This window comes from Macaca nemestrina, chromosome 8 (genome assembly GCF_043159975.1).
Source record: "Macaca nemestrina isolate mMacNem1 chromosome 8, mMacNem.hap1, whole genome shotgun sequence".
Lineage (NCBI taxonomy): Eukaryota > Metazoa > Chordata > Mammalia > Primates > Cercopithecidae > Macaca > Macaca nemestrina.
Genome location: NC_092132.1, coordinates 45,844,314 through 45,866,701, shown reverse-complemented (window position 1 = coordinate 45,866,701; position 22,388 = coordinate 45,844,314). Strand labels below are relative to the sequence as shown.

The 22,388-nt window shown below is 37.4% G+C and overlaps 1 protein-coding gene across 8 annotated transcripts in view; it reads left to right on the top strand.

Moving 5' to 3' along the window:
• LOC105476071 (vacuolar protein sorting 13 homolog B) overlaps window positions 1-22,388 on the top strand; it is an 859,286-nt gene that overhangs the window by 557,625 nt on the left and 279,273 nt on the right. For all 8 annotated transcript variants that reach the window (XM_011731700.3, XM_011731704.3, XM_011731702.3 and 5 more), the window contains one exon: window positions 8,863-9,006. In XM_011731700.3, coding sequence (XP_011730002.2) covers window positions 8,863-9,006 — 144 coding nt within the window. The remainder of the gene's footprint in view (window positions 1-8,862; window positions 9,007-22,388) is intronic.

Sequence of the window (22,388 nt, the reverse complement as noted above, 5' to 3'; positions counted from 1 at the left end):
CCCCTCTGAGACAAAGCTTCCAGAGGAATGATCAGGCAGCAACATTTGCTGTTCAGCAATATTCACTCTTCTGCAGGCTCCACTGTTGATACCGGGCAAACCAGGGTCTGGAGTGGACCTCGAGCAAACTCCAACAGACCTGCAGCTGAGGGTCCTGACTGTTAGAAAGAAAATTAATGAAAAGAAAGGACATCCACACCAAAACCCCATCTGTACATCAATATCGTCAAAAACCAAAGGTAGATAAAACCACAAGATACGGAAAAAACAGAGCAGAAAAGCTGAAAACTATAAAAATCAGAGCACCTCTCCCCCTCAAAAGGAACACAGCTCCTCACCAGCCACAGAACAAAGCTGGATGGAGAATGACTTTGAGGAGTAGTGAGAAGGCTTCAGACGATCAAACTTCTCCGAGCTAAAGAAGGAAGTTCGAACCCATCGCAAAGAAGCTGAAAATGTTGAAAAAGATTAGACAAATGGATAACTAGAATAACCAATGTAGACATGTCCTTAAGTGACCCGATAGAGCAGAAAACCATGGCATGAGAACTACGTGACTACGTGTATGCTTCTTTTGAGAAACGTCTGTCTGTGTCTTTGGCCCACTTTTTAATGGGGTTGTCTTGTAAATTTGGTTAAGTTCCTTATAGATTCTGGATATTAGACCTTTGTCAGATGGTTAATTTGCAAAATTTTTCTCCCATGTTGTAGACTGTCTGTTCATTCTGATGATAGTTTCTTTGGCTGTGCAGAAGCTCCTTAGTTTAATTAGATCCCATTTGTCAATTTTTGCTTTTGTTGCAGTTACTTTTGGCATCCTCGTCATGAAATCTTTGCCCATGCCAATGTCCTGAATGGTATTGCCTAGATTTTCTTCTAGGGTGTTTATAGTTTGGGGTTTTACATTTTAGTCTCTAATCCATCTTGAGTTAACTTCTGCATATGGTGTAAGGAAGGGGTACAGTTTCAATTTTCTGCGTACAGCTAGCAAGCACTCCCAGCACCATTTATTAGAGAGTCCTTTCTATATTGCTTGTTGTTGTCAAGTTTGTCAAAGATCCGATGGTTGTAGGTGTGCAGTCTCATTTCTCAGTTCTCTATTCTGTTTCATGGGTCTATGTGTTTGTTTTTGTACCAGTACCATGTTGTTTTGGATACTGTAGCCTTATATATAGTTTGAAGTCTGGTAGTATGATGCCTCCAGCTTTGTTCTTTTTGCTTACAACGATCATGGCTATTCAGGCTCCTTTTTGGTTCCATTTGAATTTTAAAATAGTTTTTTTCTAACAAACAGTAAAGGAATAGCATCAGTATCAACAAAAAGGACAACCATACCAAAACCCCATCTGTAGGTCACCAGCATCAAAGACAAAGTTAGAAAAAACCACAAAGATGGGGAAAAACCAGGGCAGAAAAGCTGAAAATTCTAAAACACAGAGCGCCTCTTCTACTCCAAAGGATCACAGTTCCTTGGCAGAACGGAACAAAGCAGGACGGAGAATGACTGACAAGCTGACAGAAGTAGGCTTCAGAAAATCGGTAATAAAAAACTTCTCTGAGATAAAAGGAGGATGTTCGAACCCATTGTGAGGAAGCTAAAAACCTTGAAAAAAGATTAGATGAATGGCTAACTAGAATAAACAGTGGAGAGAAGACCTTAAATGACCTGATGGAGCTGAAAACCATGGCATGAGAACTACATGACACATGCACAAGCTTCAGTAGCAGATTCAATCAAGTGGAAGAAAGAGTATCAGTGACTGAAGATCTAATTAATGAAATGAAGTGAGAAGAGAAGTTTAGAGAAAAAAGAGAAAAGAACAAAGCCTCCAAGAAACATGGGACTATGTGAACAGACCAAATTTACGTATGACTGGTGTACCTGAAAGTGACCAGGAGAATGGAACCTTGCTGGAAAACACTCTGCAGGATATTATCCAGGAGAACTTCCTCAACCTAGCAAGGCAGGCCAACATTCAAATTCAGGAAATACAGAGAACACCACAAAGATACTCCTTGAGAAGAGCAACTCCCAGACACATAATTGTCAGATTCACTAAAGTTGAAATGAGGGAAATATGTTAAGGGCAGCCAGAGAGAAAGGTTGGGTTATCCACAAAGGGAAGCCCATAGGACTAACAGCAGATCTCTCGGCAGGAACTCTACAAGCCAGAAGAGAGTGGGGGCCGATATTCAACATTCTTAAAGAAAAGAATTTTCAACCCAGAATTTCATATCCAGTCAAACTAAATTTCATAAGTGAAGGAGAAATAAAATCCTTTACAGACAAGCAAATCTGAGAGATGTTGCCACCACCCGGCCTGCCCTACAAGAGCTCTTGAAGGAAGCACTAAACTTGGAAAGGAACAACCGATACCAGCCACTGCAAAACCATGCCAAAATATAAGGTCCATCGATGCTAGGAGGAAACTGCATCAACTAACATGAGAAATAACCAGCTAACATCATAATGACAGGATCAGTTTCACATGTAACAATATTAACCTTAAATGTACATGAGCTAAATGTTCCAATTAAAAGACACAGACTGGCAAATTGGATAAGGAGCAAGACCCATCAGTGTGCTTTATTCAGGAGACCCATTTCACGTGCAGAGACACACAAAGGCTCAAAACAAAGGGATGGAGGAAGACCTACCAAGCAAATAGAAAACAAATAAAGGCAGGGGTTGCAATCCTAGTCTCTGGTAAAACAGACTTTAAACCATCAAAGATCAAAAGAGACAAGGAAGGCCATTACATAATGGTAAAGGGATCAATTCAATAAGAAGACCTAACTATCCTAAATATATATATGCACCCAATACAGGAGCACCCAGATTCATAAGGCAAGTCTTTAGAGACTTACAAAGAGATTTAGACATCCACACAATAAAAATGAGAGACTTTAATACCCCACTGTCAACATTAGACAGATCAACGAGACAGAAAGTTAACAAGGATATCCAGGGATTGAACTCAACTCTGCACCAAGTGGACCGAATAGACATCTACAGAACTCTCCACCCCAAATCAACAGAATATACATTCTTCTTAGCACACATCGCACTTATTCCAAAATTCACCGAATACTTGGAAGTAAAGCACTCCTCAGCAAATGTAAAAGAAGAGAAATTATAACAAACTGTCTCTCAGACCACAGTGCAATCAAACTGGAACTCAGGATTAAGAAACTCAATCAAAACCGCTCAACTACATGGAAACTGAACAACCTGCTCCTGAATGATTACTGGGTATATAACGAAATGAAGGCAGAAATAAAGATGTTCTTTGAAACCAATGACAACAAAGATACAACATACCAAAATCTCTGGGACACATACAAAGCATTGTGTAGAGGGAAATTTATAACAATAAATGCCCACAAGAGAAAGCAGGAAAGATCTAAAATTGACACCCTAAAATCACAATTGAAAGAACTAGAGAAGCAAGAGCAAACAAATCTGGAAGCTAGCAAAAGACAAGAAACTAAGATCAGAGCAGAACTGAAGGAGAGACACAAAAAAAGCCTTCAAAAAATCAATGAATCTAGGAGCTGGTTTTTGAAAAGATCAACAAAATTGATAGACCGCTAGCAAGATTAGTAAAGAAGAAAAGAGAGAAGAATCAAATATACGCAATAAAAAATGATAAAGGGAATATCACCATCGACCCCACAGAAATATAACCTACCGTCAGAGAATACTACAAACACCTCTGTGCAAATAAACTAGAAAGTCTAGAAGAAATGGATAAATTTCTGGACACATGCATTCTCCCAAGACTAAACCAGGAAGAAGTTGAATCCCTGAATAGACCAATAGGCTCTGAAATTGAGGCAATAATTAATAGCCCAGCAACCAAAAGAAGTCCAGGACCAGATGGATTCACAGCCAAGTTCCACCAGAGGTACGAGGAGGAGCTGGTACCATTCCTTCTGAAACTGTTCCAATCAATACGAAAAGAAGGAATCCTCCCTAACTCATGTTATAAGGCCAACATTATCCTGATACCAAAGCCTGGCAGAGACATAACAAAAAAAAGAGAATATTAGATCAATATCCCTGATGAACCTGGATGCGAAAATCCTCAAATACTGGCAAACCAAATCCAGCAGCACATCAAAAAGCTTATCCACCATGATCAAGTGGGCTTCATCCCTGGGATGCAAGGCTGGTCCAACATATGCAAATCAATAAACATAATCCAGCATATAAACAAAACCAAATACAAAAACCACATGATTATCTCAATAGATGCAGAAAAGGCCTTCAACAAAATTCAACAGCCCTTCATGCTAAAAACTGTCAATAAATTCAGTATTGATGGAACGTATCTCAAAATAATAAGAGCTATTTATGACAAACCCACAGCCAATATCATACTGAATGGGCAAAAACTGGAAGCGTTCCCTTTGAAAACTGGCACAAGAGAGGGATTCCCTCTCTCACCATACCTATTCAACATAGTGTTGGAAGTTCTGGCCAGGGCAGTCAGGCAGGAGAAAGAAATAAAGGGTATTCAATTAGGAAAAGAGGAAGTCAAATTGTCCCGTTTGCAGATGACAGGATTGTATATTTAGAAAACCCCATCATCTCAGCCCAAAATCTCCTTAAGCTGATAAGCAACTTCAGCAAAGTCTCAGGATACAAAATCAATGTGCAAAAATCACAAACATTCTTATACACCAATAACAGACAAACAGAGAGCCAAATCATGAGTAAACTCACATTCACAATTGCTTCAAAGAGAATAAAATACCTAGGAATCCAACATATAAGGGATGTGAAGGACCTCTTCAAAGAGAAGTACAAACCACTGGTCAATGAAACAAAAGAGGACACAAACAAATGAAAGGACTTTCCATGCTCATGGGTAGGAAGAATCAACAGCATGAAAATGTCCATACTGCCCAAAGTAATTTATAGATTCAATGCCATCCCCATTAAGCTACCAATGACTTAGTCCACAGAATTGGAAAAAAAACTACTTTAAAGTTCATATGGAACCAAAAAAGAGCCCACATTGCCAAGGGAATTCTAAGAAAAAAGAACAAAGCTGGAGGCATCACACTACCTGATTTCAAACTATACTACAAGGCTACAGTAACCAAAACAGCATGCTACTGGTACCAAAACAGAGAGATAGACCAATGGAACAGAATAGAGCCCTCAAAAATAACACCACACATCTACAACCATCTGATCTTTGACAAACCTGACAAAAACAAGAAATGGGGAAAGGATTCCCTATTTAATAAATGGTGTTGGGAAAACTGCCTAACCACATGTAGAAAGCTGAAACTGGATCCCTTCCTTAATCCTTATCCAAAAATTAAATCAAGATGGATTAGAGACTTAAATGTTAGACCTAAAACTATAAAAACCCTAGAAGAAAACCTAGGCAATACCATTCAGGACATAGGCATGGGCAAGGTCTTCATGTCTAAAACACCAAAAGCAATGGCACAACAAGCCAACATTGACAAATGGGATCTAAGTAAACTAAAGAGTTTCTGCACAGCAAAAGAAACTACCATCAGAGTGAACAGGCAACCTACAGAATGGGAGAAAATTTTTGCAATCTACTCATCTGACAAAGGGCTAATATCCAAAACCTACAAAGAGCTCAAACAAATTTACTCTTCGTAGAAAGAAAGAACAAACAACCCCATCAAAAAGTGGGCAAAGGATATGAACAGACACTTCTCAAAAGAAGACATTTATGCAGCCAACAGACACATGAAAAAATGCTCATTAGCACTGGTCATCAGAGAAATGCAAATCAAAACCACAGTGAGATACCATCTCACGCCAGTTAGAATGGCGATTATTAGGCCGGGCGCGGTGGCTCAAGCCTGTAATCCCAGCACTTTGGGAGGCCGAGACGGGCGGATCACGAGGTCAGGAGATCGAGACCATCCTGGCTAACACAATGAAACCCCGTCTCTACTAAAAATACAAAAAAATTAGCCGGGCGAGGTGGCGGGCGCCTGTAGTCCCAGCTACTCGGGAGGCTGAGGCAGGAGAATGGCGTAAACCCGGGAGGCGGAGCTTGCAGTGAGCCGAGAGCCGGCCACTGCACTCCAGTCTGGGCGACAGAGCCAGACTCCGTCTCAAAAAAAAAAAAAAAAAAAAAAAAAGAATGGCGATTATTAGAAAGTCAGGAAACAATGGGTGCTGGAGAGGATGTGGAGAAATAGGAACGCTTTTACACTGTTGGTGGGACTGTAAACTAGTTCAACCATTGTGGAAGACAGTATGGCAATTCCTCAAGGATCTAGAACTAGAAATACCATTTGACCCAGCGATCCCATTACTGGGTATATACCCAAAGGATTATAAATCATGCTGCTATAAAGACACATGCACACGTATGTTTATTGCGGCACTATTCACAATAGCAAAGACTTGGAACCAACCCAAATGTCCATCAATGACAGACTGGAATAAGAAAATGTGGCACATATACACCATGAAATACTATGCAGCCATAAAAAAGGATGAGTTCATGTCCTTTGTAGGGACATGGAAGAAGCTGGAAATCATCATTCTCAGCAATCAATCACAAGGACAGAAAACCAAACACCTCATGTTCTCACTCATAGGTGGGAATTAAACAGTGAGAACACTTGGACACAGGAAGGGGAACATCACACACCGGGGTCTGTCGTGGGGTGGGGGGAGTAGGGAGGGATAGCATTAGGAGATATACCTAATGTAAATGACGAGTTAATGGGTGCAGCACACCAGCATGGCACATGTATACATATGTAACAAACCTGCATGTTGTGCACGTGGACCCTATAACTTAAAGTATGATAAAAAAAATTTTTTTTTAAATGAAAAAAAAGAAATGTAATAATAATCTTATTCATTATAACTAAAGCAATTCTTTGTAGAACTTTTTATGCTAAACACAATATAAACTTTTTGCTCATTCACAGAATTGTAAGTCAGTTATTATAAAATGTTTGGAAAATTTAGATATATAATACTAATTTTTTGTATATCCACAAAAGGGGTATAAAGATTAAATAAATCTACTAATATCTTATAGCTGCTTAGTAACACTGTTGGTTTAGAATACATGAAACTCCTTATGACATGCCCTTTTTCATACCAATGCTGCTATGAAAATACGAATTAAGACTCACATATTGAAATCACATTTAAGAAATGCTTCTATTTCCTGTGTGTATTTGACTCACAAAAATGGGATATCATAATCCTTTTAAATTATTAAGATTTTTTTCCTCCAAAAATATTCTTTACTTGGATTCCCAAATGCTTGTCATTGAATTCAGAAACAAAGATAAGAATATATCCAAGTGTTGATGAAATATCATCCTATCTTAATTAAGTCATCTTCAAAGTCATTTAAAGGCATGATTTGAAGGCATTACTAGAAACTTCCTCATTCCCAGGTGAAAGAGGCAGGAAGCTAAAGGTCAGGAAACCTAGTTCTAGGCCAAACTCAGCTTTATACTAAAGGTTATCCTCCTAAGTCATTCGTTTAAATTCTTTGTTCCAACAGTTTTCTTATGCATACCTTAGTTGCCTCATATATAGCAACTCTTGTTGCCCTCTAGATTGTTATAAGGTTCAAACCGATCAATAGAAAAAATAATTATAAGAGGAATCTGAAAAGCTGTAAGTTCTATAAAAATGAAAATTATCCTTGTTTTTATGTTATTAGCTGCTGATTCTACCAATTGCATTGATACTATTTAACCTCCTAGTGTAAGATCAATTTTTTGCAAGTTTTCACAGGATGTATGCCACCAATAGAGCCAAGATATTTTTGGTACAAATTTTTATGCTCTTGGGTAATGTTATGGCGACTATTTTTTTAAAATCCTGAATTGGTATACTTTTTTCCCTTTTTGTCAATACTTGAGGAATAGAACAAGAATTCTAACTAGAGTGAATTAATACAGAGAACTTGTAGAGGAAAATGTTATTTAACCAAAAAAAAAAAAAAAAAAAAAGAATAATTGTTTCAGACATGCTGTTCTTTATGGCTTTATTAAAAGCTGCTCTAAGCTGACGCATTTGCATTTGGACTAGTCATAGTCTCCTTATTAAGTGAAGCTACTGGATTAGTTTTTTGTTTTGTTCTGTTTTCCTTGTCTGAACAGTTTTCCAGTGATAAATGTTCAAGTGCCTCGGTTTTGCAGAACAGCACCAATTAAGTTATGGACATCTACCCAATGCTGCCAAGATTTTAGCAGTTTAAAGAAGTGAAATAAATTAGTCTAGCTATCTTCAACACTCTTTTTTTATAAATCATTTAGAGTATGTCCTTTGGAGAATATTCATACTGTGGCTCTTAGCAATTATAATTGCCTGCCTACAATTGTCTGTTTACATCTTTCTGCCCAACTAGATTATAACCTCCTCAAGAGCAGGTTGCTGTTCAAGGCCAACATTATTATTTGTGATATTCCTAGGACTCTACTGTGGTACCTAGTACTTAGGGGATTCTTAGTAAATATTTGTTTGTTTGAATTCATGAACAAGATTATGCTACACAAATACATTGTTGCTACATATTGAAAACAATAATAATAGTTTGAGGTATGGAAAAGTCAAATAGGTATGAAAAGGTGAAGACTTCTTATTGTTAGTTGTGTATATCTAGCACAAGTCCCAACACACAGCAGGCCCTCATAAATATGAAATTTATCTATTAAATTCTGTCCAAGTGACTGTGCTCACCATTTTTGCTCTTCACCTTAATGTATGAACTTGAGTCCTAGGAAACGTCACCAAAGTAGTGAAGGTCAAATAAGTAAGAATGATAAATTATCATCTGAAAGCTATCATGTTTCTTTATCTGTATTCTACCTTTTTTGCTTCAGGAGATTTTAGTGTGTGGCCATTCGTTAGAAGTGAATATAACCACAAACCTGGACTTCTTCCTAAGTGTGGCTCAAGTTCAACTCTTACATCAGTTAATAGTAGCAAATATGACTGGACTGGAACCATCAAACAAGGCTGCAGAGGTAACTGTTACCTGATTTTGATCAGGCTTACTGCACTTGTTCCAACTTTACATTCACTGCAGGAAAACTGTAATTAAGCTGACTGCTTTCTGCTTAATTATTCTGTATTTAACTTTATTCAAAATATAGTCATAAATCATTTTGGATTGTTATTCTTGATTTTAGAAATTTGTTTGGTCTCTATTCCTCTTATTTATCATGTACCTTTGCAAAATTGCTGTGGACTGACCGCAGAGGAACCTCTGTTATATACATAATTTTATTGCCCTGCTGAAATTATAAAGTATGATGTGAGAATCCTGGTATAGCTTTCATTTACTCGGATACATTACAGTAATAAGGCCTCTTTTGGAAGTGAACTTTCTAAGAGTACTATGGGAATATCTTCAATAAATAACTTGTAAAGCATTCGTTTCCCATGCTCAGTGGGAAATGAATGGACACAATCATAAAAGTTGAATGCCTGCCTAGAATTTTAATTTTGATCCGGTGTTCGTTGGAAGCCTGTATTGTAACCACAAAGTGTGTCAGCAAGAAACAAAGAAAGCTATTTGTTAGATTCTTCTCAAGATATATTTTCTTCGCATTTTGTTTCCACATTTCTCTAACATTCTGCACTTAGAATAAATATTTTGTAAATACTCAGGTGAACAAACTTTATATATGAAAAAGATGTTGCTTTTATTTTTGTCATGAGTTGTAAAGAAGGCTTTAAGTTCTGTTTAGTAAGAAGGTAGGAAATGAAGAGGAATTTAGGTCTTTCAACTGCGACATTATTCTTTCAGTCTTCTTTATTTAAAAAAAATTTTTTTTTAATGATAAATCTTTTATCTTTTGTAAATGGAGATTTTCTAATGTAATCATCCTTTACTAGCCATGATATCTATTTATTCACTATCTATTGTAAAAGGACTTTAGAACTACATATTCTCCACAATATTAACTTTTTAAATATACATGAGGGAATCCATAAAAATGTAATTATATGACATCAAAATAAGCAAATTAAAAAATACTTCCCCATGCATTTTCGATGAGGCCTCTGAAGCACGTTGAGTTGGATAAAAGTAAATTACATTCCTATATTATTTGTGCTAATTTTGTGAATGTCTCCTATCAAAGAAATCTAACTCTCAGATCACTGATTGTTTTAGGAATTCGTATAACTTAGCAAATTGGTTATTAACTATTTACACACTTTTAATGCCTCGTAAGGGGATCAATTTCAGTAAATAAAGGGATACTGGGAGTTACTGACTATCCCTCCCTGAATGTTGAATCATTACTGGCAGTTCCATAAACTGGATAGGCATTGTTTTCTTCTGCTTTAAAAAGGTATCTATGGCTGTGTGTTTCTCCTTAGAGATCATGTTACAAGTACAGATGACATGAATGTTTTTAAATGGTTAAAATGGTAAATTTTATGTTATGTATATATATCACAATTAAAAATACAGGCTATATAATAAGAAAGGACTGTTTGGACTTTTTCCCAACCCTGATGGGACATATCTGTAAAAAGTTCAGTATTTTAGAAAAGACCTACAGTGCACTGGAAGAATATGATTCAATTTTTGAATTATTCGCAGAACTCATATTTGATAGTCTATGAATATAAAGATATTTTAGTTACATAGAATACTCTGTAATAAGTCAAGGGTATATTTTGAAAGGGCTGGTTGACTGCCTTTAGTGTGGTTTCACAACCACACTACCACAAAATTTTTTTTTTTTTTTTTTTGAGACAGAGTCCTGCATTGTCGCCTGGGCTGGAGTGCAGTGGTACAATCTCAGCTCACTGTAACCTCCACCTCCCAGGTTCAAATGATACTCCTGCCTCAGCCTCCCAAGTAGCTGGGATTATACGTGCCTGCTACCACGCCCAGCTAATTTTTTTGTATTTTTAGTAGAGACAGGGTTTTACCATGTTGGCCAGCCTGGTCTCCAACTTGTGACCTCATAATCCACCCTCCTCGGCCTCCCAAAGTACTGGGATTACAGGCATAAGCCACCGTGCCTGGCCTTTCTTTCTTTTTTTTTTTTTTTGACACGGAGTCTCACTCTGTTGCCCAGGCTGGAGTGCCATCTTGGCTCACTGCAACCTCCACCTCCAGGGTTCAAGCGATTCTCCTGCCTCAGAGTTCCAAGTAGCTGGGATTACAGGCGCGTGTCACCATACCCAACTAATTTTTGTATTTTTAGTAGAGACGTGATTTCACAATGTTGGCCAGGTTTGTCTTGAACTCCCGACCTCAGGTGATCTGGCCCCCTCGGCTCCCAAAGTGCTGAGATTACAGGCGTGAGCTACTGTGCGCAGCCAACAATTTTTTTAAAAATTCTTTTTGAAAAGAAAAATAGGAAAATTAAACCTGGCTAACTTATTGGGAAAATGGAGGAAGATACATATGTTAGTACATATAATATAATCCTGACATTATAAACAAATACTATTGCATAGGAATTATGCATTAATAATGAGAATCCCATTTATCAGGTTTTCTAGAAGGCACCCTGTGAATTGTAGACCAGTAAATGTCAAATATGTTCTAAATCCACCATCTGATACTATATTGATACAATATACTTCTATAAGAAGAAATTATGTATATTTGATGTTACACATGTTTTTTTTTCTTTTCCTTTCTTTTCCTTTCTTTTCTTTTTTTTTTTTTTTTTTTTTGTTTAGTAAAGATGGGGTTTCACCATATTGCCCAGGCTGGTCTTGAACTCCTGGCCTCAAGGGATCCATCTGCCTTGGCTTCCCAAACTGCTGGGATTACAGGCGTGAGCCACCACATCTGGCCTAATATAGTATGTTTTTTGAAGGTGTTAACGTTTTCAGACAACCTTTTGCAATATTTATTTGAAAGATTAATTTTGGCTGGGAGCATAGTGGCTCACACCTGTAAGCCCAACAGTGGGAGGCTGAGGTGGGTGGATTGCTTGAGCCCAGGAGTTCACGATCAGCCTGGGCAGCATCGTGAGACCCCCATCTCTACAAAAAAAAATTAAAAATTAGTTGCTTGTGGTAGTGTGTGCCTGTAGTCCCAGCTACTCGGGAGGCTGAGGTGGGAGGATCACTTGAGCCCCAGAGGTCGAGGGTGAAGTGAGCAGTGGTGGTGCCACTCCACTCCAGCATGGGTGACAGAGCAAGAGACCCTGTCTCAAAAAAAAAAATAAAAGGAAGATTAAACATTATTCAAGAATAATCAAGAATAATATCACTTGGGAGGCCAAGGTGCGGGCAGATCGTTTGAGCATAGGAGTTCAAGACCAGCCTGGACAACATGGCAAAACTGCATCTCTACAACAACAGCAAGAAAAAAAAAAAACCACACACACACACACACACACACACACACACACACACACACAAATTAGGCAGACATGGTGGCACATGCCTTTAGTCTCTGCTACTTGGGGGCTGAGGCAGGAGGACCACTTGAACCTGGGAGGTGGAGGCTGCAGTGAGCCGAGATGACACCATTGCACTCCAACCAGGTAACAAAGTGAGACCCTGTCTCAAAAAAAAAAAGTATAATATGATAGTGGGATTATGTATTAGTGGAGGAAACATCTATTCAATAAACAAAGGGGAAAAAATGAACATATCTTTGGAACTAGAAGTGAAAACCATAGGGTAATCTGAGGATTCTTGCCAGAACCAATATTTAATATTAATTTTAATTAAAATGACAGCTAACACATAATGAAATGTACCAGTTCACAGCCAAAATGACTGGATGATGGATTAGGAAAATTCTGTCCCACATTAAACAAAAATTTTCCAATATTGTTGCTCTGAAAAATGTGTTTTAGATGGGGTGAGACCACTAGACCAATGGACCTGTATTTGTATTATTAGATTTTCACTGTCCCTTTCAAATACTATAATTTCCATGATTTCTAGCTCCCAGAATATTTAGTTTCTGCCTTTAAATGAACCTTGTTTCTCTGTACATACAGGTTGAGTCCCTTATCTGAAAACACAAAATTCGAAATGCTTCACTGAGCATTTCTTTGAGGGTCATGTCATGTTAATACTCAAAAAATTTCAGATTTTGGAGCATTTTGGATTTTGAATTTTCGGATTAAGGATACTCAACCTGTGTTATGACGGGCTGAGAAATTACATAAAAGAAACAGGAATTTAATATTCAAAAACAAAATGCATTCCATATTACAAAGTACATGTCCTTCCTTATCTAGCTCACTGCAATAGTTCACCATCCCATTCTATATTTCATGTCTCCATGACATCTGTATCTAGAGAACTAGTACAACAGGCACGTTATTTGGGATTCTTACATGTTAGTTCTCTGCCTTTTATATGAGGTGAGAGTCCACCTTTTAGATACCTTAACAGCCAAAGCCAAATTTACAATTGTAAGTTCACTCCCAAAACAAAGCTCCACTACTCAGCCTTGATTTCTAAACCAGTGTTTAACAGGACTGTGGTTGACACAATTGGTTTACCCTTCAGAAGGTTCTTCACCTTCTTACAAGATAGTCTTAGTCTCAAAAAGGCCATTAGTTTATTTAGTATAATATGGCTTTATTTTTATCAAATTAGTAAATGAATTTTAACAACCAAAATTTGCTAATGAAATACATCAAAGTAGCACAATCCCTGATACCCCCACCTCATCCTTCCTGATAGTCAGCCACTCTTTATAAGCTGTTTCTTCAAGTATTTATCTCCATATTTCTAAATAACCTGAATGGACTATCATCTCTTAATTCACTGTTACCGTATTCACTTGCTGTTTGTTGTAAATAAGGATTCTATCTCTTTTGCACTTCCTTTCTACACTTCCATCTTCTCAGTATTCTTATATCATATTCTTTTTTGTCAATCTTAATTGTTTTCATTATAAAGATGATATAAATATTGTTCATTGCTTAGTGAGTTAATGTAGTGTGATAATATTTCCTGTCATTATACTTTTTTGTTTTTATTGAAGTTACTCATTGCCACAATTTCTATTTACTCGTTTTTTAAAAAATCTCTGTGTCTTCCCTGTCGCTAACCCACACCCCATTCCTATCAGTGGCTCTACCATAATTCCTCGCAATTTAATTTTTCGCACTGTAAAACGTATCAGATAGCATCACCTCTGCTTTCCCCCTGAGAGCCATTTTTCCTAAAGTTCTTTTTCTGCCTTCTCGGTTCTGGGACTGTTAGTTCTCTAGACCTACTGCACACTTGGCATAAAAGAGCCAGATGAGAGAAGATTCTGATTTGAGGTTGATGTAAACAATGTTAGAGAAAATCTAGGTATCAATAAAATAATGTGTTCTTCTATTAATATAAGTTAGTAAATTGACCAGTATCTTTATTCTATCATTCTAAAATATTAAGTATTATTATTTACTACATTAAAAAGTATAATAGTATAGAAAAATGTTGTCTGGCTAATATAATCTACTTGGATATTAAAAAATTTTTTTATAAAACAGAATAATGCATTGGGCTTTTTTGCTATGAACTGTCATTGAGCTTATGCCATATGAAGTGATGGTAGAGGTTGTTTGGGGTGGTATTATTACTGTTTTAACTTAGAAATAATCTGTTTTGTAGTTGTGCTTCATTTTAGGAATAGAAATTCTTGTCTTTTAGTAGAAAGTGAAAAATTCAAGACATTCTTGACCAAACTAAGGACTGTCAGAAATAATTAGAAATAGGAACTTGAAGGTAAAGAAGAAGGAAAGGGACTTTAAGTGTGTGGTGGCATAATAACAGATGTCTTCTGGAATAGAATTTCAGGTAAGATGAGGCATATAGAGGAAATGAATACCCAAAATGTATGTGGGTAAAGGGGGTTTTGGAGAGGAAACTGAGACTAGCGTGAGGGAGTATGTTGATTTTCTGGTCTGTCTTGCTGCTTTCTTTCTTGAGGTAGTCATGAATGGAAAAGGCCAGATCAGAGGCTACATATTTCTATATTTAGGAAACGAGATGGGAATTTTGGACAGTGTGCATAGGGTGACCTCCCATTGGTGTTGCTATGCTGAGTATTATGTTTCCTATCAGAGGCACCTGGATATACTACTTGTAACCAGGCAATAAACACAGGCTCCAATAAAATATGGATTCAAGCAGAGCCTTAAATGGACAAGAGGGGCTGTGACAGAATACCTCAAATTTCTTAAAATCTAGGCCTGGAAAAGATATTAAGTATTTTACTGCCTATCTTCTCCAAGGGAAGGATTTCTTAGGTACAGTGAACTCTCACATCTATCACAATTTTAGTTAGGCCTTGTCAATGTTAAAATTAGTGTACTAATTTTATCTCCTGATAAACAAGCTTGTGCTGAGACAGGAAAACATCACAGTTGCCTCAAAGTAGATGTAAGACATCAAGAAGACAATAAAATTTTAAAATTTTCAGCCATGATGATGTTTATCCCTATAGATTTCTTTACTAGAAATCCAGTAAATGCATTAAGTTTTCCTGAGGCTCTAGTAAACTGTCTATGCTAGTCTTACTAGGCATTGTTCATTGAGAGCTTACTATATGCCAGATACACTGTCTACAGTGTGACAGAGTTTTGAAAAATAAATACACTATGGTCTCTGCCCTCTAGGCTTTTATAATCTGGTTGGGAAGTAAAGCATAGACAAATGGAGTGATAACTAAGAACACAGAGCAGTATATGAAAAGTGTTAAATACACTCTATGGAAAATTAGACTTATGAGTCTGGGGAAGAAAGAGAAAGCTTTAGGCCAGGTGATCAATGATCTAGCTTTATGGAGAAGTGGAATACATAGAAAAGAGTAGCCTATTTATTTATTCAATAAATATTGAATGCTTCCTTTGGTCAAATACTATTATGGATACTAGGGTGACAGCATTAAACAAAAGAGGTAACATTTCTGCTTTCAGGTCTGATGCGCATATATTTAGTAGGGAAGACAGACAATAATAAATATTTGGAACTACCTTAAAATATAAATACATCTACTCATGTGCAGAGATTATATAGCTTTACATTTTCTGTAACTGATTTAATCTTTCTTACAAGCCTAAACTTCATTTAGATTAAGGATGTTGGTTGTTAGAGAAGAGAAGCAGTAGGGGGGTATACATTAAATTTGCCATCAATAAAAAATAATTTCAACATGGAGAAATAGCATGAATAAAGACATGGAGTTTTCTAAGCATTAGGATTTTTTTGGTAAGACAGTGAAAAAAATTAATCTTTCTAGAATGAAGGAACTGTGCAGGGAAATAATGGAAGATACACTGAGAAGTGTGTATTTAATCATGGGCAGTCGGGAACCAAAGTTTATAGACTTGAATGGATGGGATGACATAGAAGAAATGGTTTTTAATGAAATTTGTTATGCTTAGTCTTTTTTTGGCAAAGGATTTGAAGTGGCATTCAATAAAACATAAGAAATGAAAACTGCAGACTAATATCTCTGGAGAATATGGATGCAACAATTCTCAACAAAATGCTAGCAAACAAAATCCAGCAACATAGAAAGAATTACACACTATGGCCACATGGGATTACCCAGAAGTGCAAGGTTGGTTTGACATCTGAAAATCTATTAATGTAAAGCACTATATCAGTAGAATTTTTGAAGTCATATGATTATCTCAATAAATGAAAAATATTTTTGATGAAATCAGTACCCTTTCATAATAAAAACATGCAACAAACTAGGAATAGAAGGGAGCTTATTCAACTTGATAAATTACAGTTATTAAAAACTCACAATTATCATCATAGTTGATGATAAAAGACTAAGATACTTTCCCCTGAAATCAACAATAAGACAAGAATGTCTGCTTACATCACTTCTATTCAACACTGTACTGGAAGTTCTAGTTGGAGTAGTTAATTTCACCCAGTATGCTTCCAATCCCTTACTCTGTTTAACTTTATAAGCAAAAACTGATCATACTGAGGTCCTCTTACAGAATCAGAGACTCTTAGAACTGTCAGGTACTTCAGAAATTGTGTTATTTAATTATCATTCATTAGCCCACGTGAGAGTGAAACTCTGCTCAGGCTCCTGCTTCCCTCCGTGAGCCTTCTTGCACTCCCCCACTTCTCTTTTCAGTGGACACAACCAGAAAACCTCAAGTATCCTCTGAGTTTGACAGGAATGGGAGAGGGTATAAGCTTGATGCCATATTAAGCAGTTTTCCATTGGATGAGGAAAGCCTAACTTCCTGTTTCTTAAAACAGGGTATCTGTTTTCTTAAAACAGTATAGCTTCCTGTTTCTTAAATTTCTTCCTGATAACTTCTTTTCTTAAATCCAGATGATTTTTCTGATGGAATCCTTGCTAGAAAGCCAAGTTAAGGCCTCAGAGCTGTTCATTTATTTGCCATCCACCCTTTAGAAAATTCTTAGACTGGGTCAGTCAACAGTTTATATCTATGCACTTAACTCACTGTCAAGGGCACAAAACATTTATAGAAGAGGAAGATTCAACATAGCAGTGTCTAATACCTGAGTCATCCCATCTTGCCAACTTGTCTAATCTTTCTTAATGAGTCTTGCTTTCTGTCCCCTATTTTTCTGTTGTGGCCTGACTTTTAATATAAGGCTGATTCTGAAACAGATTAATCAAATGCATGTTAAATTTTGAGTGGTGGCTTTGTGGGAAGAGGGAAAAGACGGGCCAGTAAACCCTAAACCACAGAGCAATTATTTTGCACAGCTTTGGAAGTAAAGTGCTTTTCAACAAATGAAGAAACAGTCCATGCTTGTGGATGGGAAAAATCAATATTGTGAAAATGGCCATACTGCCCAAAGTAGTTAATAGTTTCAATGCTATTCCCATTAAACTACCATTGACACTCTTCCCAGAATTAGAAAAAAAATATATTTTTTTTATACTTTAAGTTCTAGGGTACATGTGCCCAACGTGCAGCTTTATTACATGTATATACATGTGCTGTGTTGGTTTGCTGCACCCATTAACTCGTCATTTATATAAGGTATTTCTCCTAATGCTATCCCTCCCCCATGCCCCCACCCCATAACAGGCCCCAGTGTGTGATGTTCCCCACCCTGTGTCCAAGCGTTCTCATTGTTCAATTCCCACCTATAAGTGAGAACATGCAGGGTCTGGTTTTCTGTCCTTGCGATAGTTTGCTCAGAATGATGGTTTCCAGCTTCATCCGTGTTGCTGCAAAGGACATGAACTCATCCTTTTTTATGGCTGCATAGTATTCCATGGTATATATGTGCCACATTTTCTTAATCCAGTCTGTCATTGATGGACATTTGGGTTGGTTCCAAGTCTTTGCTATTGTGAATAGTGCCACAATAAACATATGTGTGCATGTGTCTTTATAGTAGCATGATTTATAATCTTTTCAGTATATATCCAGTAATGGAATCACTTGGTCAAATGGTATTTCTAGTTCTAGATCCTTGAGGAATCGCTACACTGTCTTCCACAATGGTTGAACTAGTTTATAGGCCCACCAACAGTGTAAAAGTGTTCCTATTTCTCCACTTCCTCTCCAGCACCTGTTGTTTCCTGACTTTTTTTTTTTTTTTTTTTTTTGAGACGGAGTCTGGCTCTGTCGCCCGGGCTAGAGTGCAGTGGCCGGATCTCAGCTCACTGCAAGCTCCGCCCCCCGGGTTTACGCCATTCTCCTGCCTCAGCCTCCCGAGTAGCTAGGACTTTTAAATGATCTCCATTCTAACTGGCGTGAGATGGTATCTCATTGTGGTTTGGATTTGCATTTCTCTGATGACCAGTGCTGATGAGCATTTTTTCATGTGTCTGTTGGCTGCATAAATGTCTTCCTTTGAGAAGTGTCTGTTCATATCCTTTCCCCACTATTTGATGGGGTTCTTTGATTTTTTCTTGTAAAGTTGTTTCACTTCGTTGTAGATTCTGGATATTAGCCATTTGTCAGATGAGTAGATTCCAAAAATTTTCTCCCATTCTATACGTTGCCTATTCACTCTGATGGTAGTTGTGTTTGCTGTGCAGAAGCTCTTTAGTTTACTTAGATCCTATTTGTCTATTTTGGCTTTTGTTGCCATTGCTTTTGGTGTTTTATTCATGAAATCCTTGCCCATGCCTATGTCCTGAATGGTATTGCCTAGGTTTTCTTCCAGGGTTTTTATGGGTTTTAGGTCTAACATTTAAGTCTTTAATACATCTTGATTTAATTTTTGTGTAAGGTGTAAGGAAGGGATCCAGTTTCAGCTTTCTACATGTGGCTAGGCAGTTTTCCCAACACCATTTATTAAATAGGGAATCCTTTCTCCGTTTCTTGTTTTTGTCAGGTTTGTCAAAGATCAGATGGTTGTAGATGTGTGGTGTTATTTCTGAGGCCTCTGTTCTGTTCCATTGGTTTCTCTGTTTTGGTACCAGTAGCATGCTGTTTTGGTTACTGTAGCCTTGTAGTATAGTTTGAAGTCAGGTAGCATGATGCCTCCAGCTTTGTTCTTTTTGCTGAGGATTGTCTTGGCCATGTGGACTCTTTTTTGGTTCCATATGAACTTTAAAGTAGTTTTTTCAAATTCTGTGAAGAAAGTCATTGGTAGCTTAATGGGGTTGGCATTGAATCTATAAATTACCTTGGGCAGTATGGCCATTTTCACGATATTGATTCTTCCTATCCATGAGTATGGAATGTTCTTCCATTTGTTTGTATCCTCTTTTATTTTGTTGAGCAGTGGTTTGTAGTTCTCCTTGAAGAGGTCCTTCACATCCCTTGTATGTTGTATTCTTAGGTATTTTATTCTCTTTGAAGCAATTGTGAATGGGAGTTCACACATGATTTGGCTCTCTGTTTGTCTGTTATTGGTATATAGGAATGCTTTTGATTTTTGCACGTTGATTTTGTGTCCTGAGACATTGCTGAGGTTGCTTATCAGCTTAAGGAGATTTTGGGCTGAGACGATGGAGTTTTCTGAATGTACAATCATGTCATCTGCAAACAGGGACAATTTGACTTCCTCTTTTCCTAATTGAATACTCTTTATTTCTTTCTCCTGCCTGATTGCCCTGGCCAGAACATCCAATACTATGTTGAACAGGAGTGGTGAGAGAGGGAATCCCTGTCTTGTGCCAGTTTTCAAAGGGAACACTTCCAGTTTTTGCCCATTAAGTATGATACTGGCTGTGTGTTTGTCATAAATAGCTCTTATTATTTTGAGATAACGTTCCATCAATATCGAATTTGTTGAGAGTTTTTAGCATGAAGGGCTGTTGAATTTTGTGGAAGGCCTTTTCTGCATCTGTTGAGAGAGATAATGATGTGGTTTTTGTCTTTGGTTCTGTTTATATGATGGATTACTTTTATTGGTTTGCATATGTTGAACTAGCTTTGCATCCCAGGGATGAAGCCAACTTGGTCATGGTGGATAAGCTTTTTGATGTGCTGCTGGATTCGGTTTGCCAGTATTTTATTGAGGATTTTTGCATCCATGTTCATCAGGGATATTGGTCTTAAATTCTCTTTTTTTTTTTGTTATGTCTCTGCCAGGCTTTGGTATCAGGAGGATGCTGGCCTCATAAAATGAGTTACAGAGGATTCCCCCTGTTTCTATTGATTGGAATACTTTCAGAAGGAATGGTACCAGCTCCTCTTTGTACCTCTGGTAGAATTCACCTGTGAATCTGTCTGGTCCTGGACTTTTTTTGGTTGGTAGGCTATTAATTATTGCCTCAATTTCAGAGACTGTTATTGGTCTATTTAGCGATTCAACTTCCTGGTTTAGTGTTGGGAGAGTGTATGTGTCCAGGAATTTATCCATTTCTCCTAGACTTCCTAGTTTATTTGCATAGAAGTATTTATAGTATTCTCTGATGGTAGTTTGTATTTCTGTGGGGTCGGTGGTGATATCCCCTTTATCATTTTTTATTGCGTCTATTTGATTCTTCATTCTTTTCTTCTTCTTTAGTCTTGCTAGCAGTCGATAATTTTGTTGATCTTTTCAAAAAACCAGCTCCTGGATTCATTGATTTTTGAAGGGTTGTTTTGTGTCTCTGTCTCCTTCAGTTCTGCTCTGATGTTAGTTATTTCTTGCCTTCCGCTAGCTTTTGAATGTGTTTGCTCTTCCTTCTCTAGTTCTTTTAATTGTGATGTTAGGGTGTCAGTTTAGATCTTTCCTGCTTTCCCTTGTGGGCATTTAGTGCTGTAAATTTCCGTCTACACAGTGATTTAAATGTGTCCCAGAGATTCTGGTATGTTGTATCTTTGTTGTCATTTGTTTCAAAGAACATCTTTATTTCTGCCTTCATTTCGTTATGTACCAAGTAGTCATTCAGGAGCAGGTTGTTCAGTTTCCATGTAGTTGAGCGGTTTTGAGTGAGTTTCTTAATCCTGAGTTCTAGTTTAATTGCACTGTGGTCTGAGAGAGCGTTTGTTGTGATTTCTGTTCCTTCACATTTGCTGAGGAGTGCTTTACTTCCAAGTATGTGGTCAGTTTTGGAATAAGTGTGATGTGGTGCTGAGAAGAATGTATATTCTGTTGATTTGGGGTGGAGGGTTCTGTAGATGTCTATTAGGTCTGCTTGGTGCAGAGCTGAATTCAAGTCCTGGATATCCTTGTTAACCTTCTGTCTCATTTATCTGTCTACTGTTAACAGTGGGGTGTTAAAAGTCTCCCATTATTATTGTGTTGGAGTCTAAGTCTCTTTGTAGGTCTTCAGGACTTGCTTTATGAATCTGGGTGCTCCTGTATTGGGTGCATATATATTTAGGATAGTTAGCTCTTCTTATTGAATTGATCCCTTTACCATTATGTAGTGGCCTTCTTTGTCTGTTTTGATCTTTGTTCGTTTGAAGTCTGTTTTATTAGAGACTAGGATTGCAACCCCTGCTTTTTTTAAATTTTCCATTTGTGTGGTAGATCTTCTTCCATCCCTTTATTTTGAGCCTGTGTGTGTCTCTGCACTTGAGATGAGTCTCCTGAATACAGCACACTGATGGATCTTGACTCTTTATCCAATTTGCCAGTCTGTGTCTTTTAAGTGGGGCATTTAGCCCATTTACATTTAAGGTTAATATTTTTATGTGTGAATTTGATCCTGTCATTATGGTGTTAGCTGGTTATTTTGCTCATTAGTTGATGCACTTTCTTTCTAGCCTCAATGGTCTTCACAATTTGGCATGTTTTTGCAGTGACTGGTACTGGTTGTTCCTTTCCAGGTTTAGCGCTTCCTACAAGAGTTCTTGTAAGGCAGGCCTGGTGGTGACAAAATCTCTCAGCATTTGCTAGTCTGTAAAGGATTTTATTTCTCCTTCACTTTCAAAACTTAGTTTGACTGGATATGAAATCCTGTGTTGACAATTTGTATCTTTAAGACAATTTGTATCTTTAAGAATGTTGAATATTTGTCCCCACTCTCTTCTGTCTTGTAGGGTTTCTGCCGAGAGATCCGCTGTTA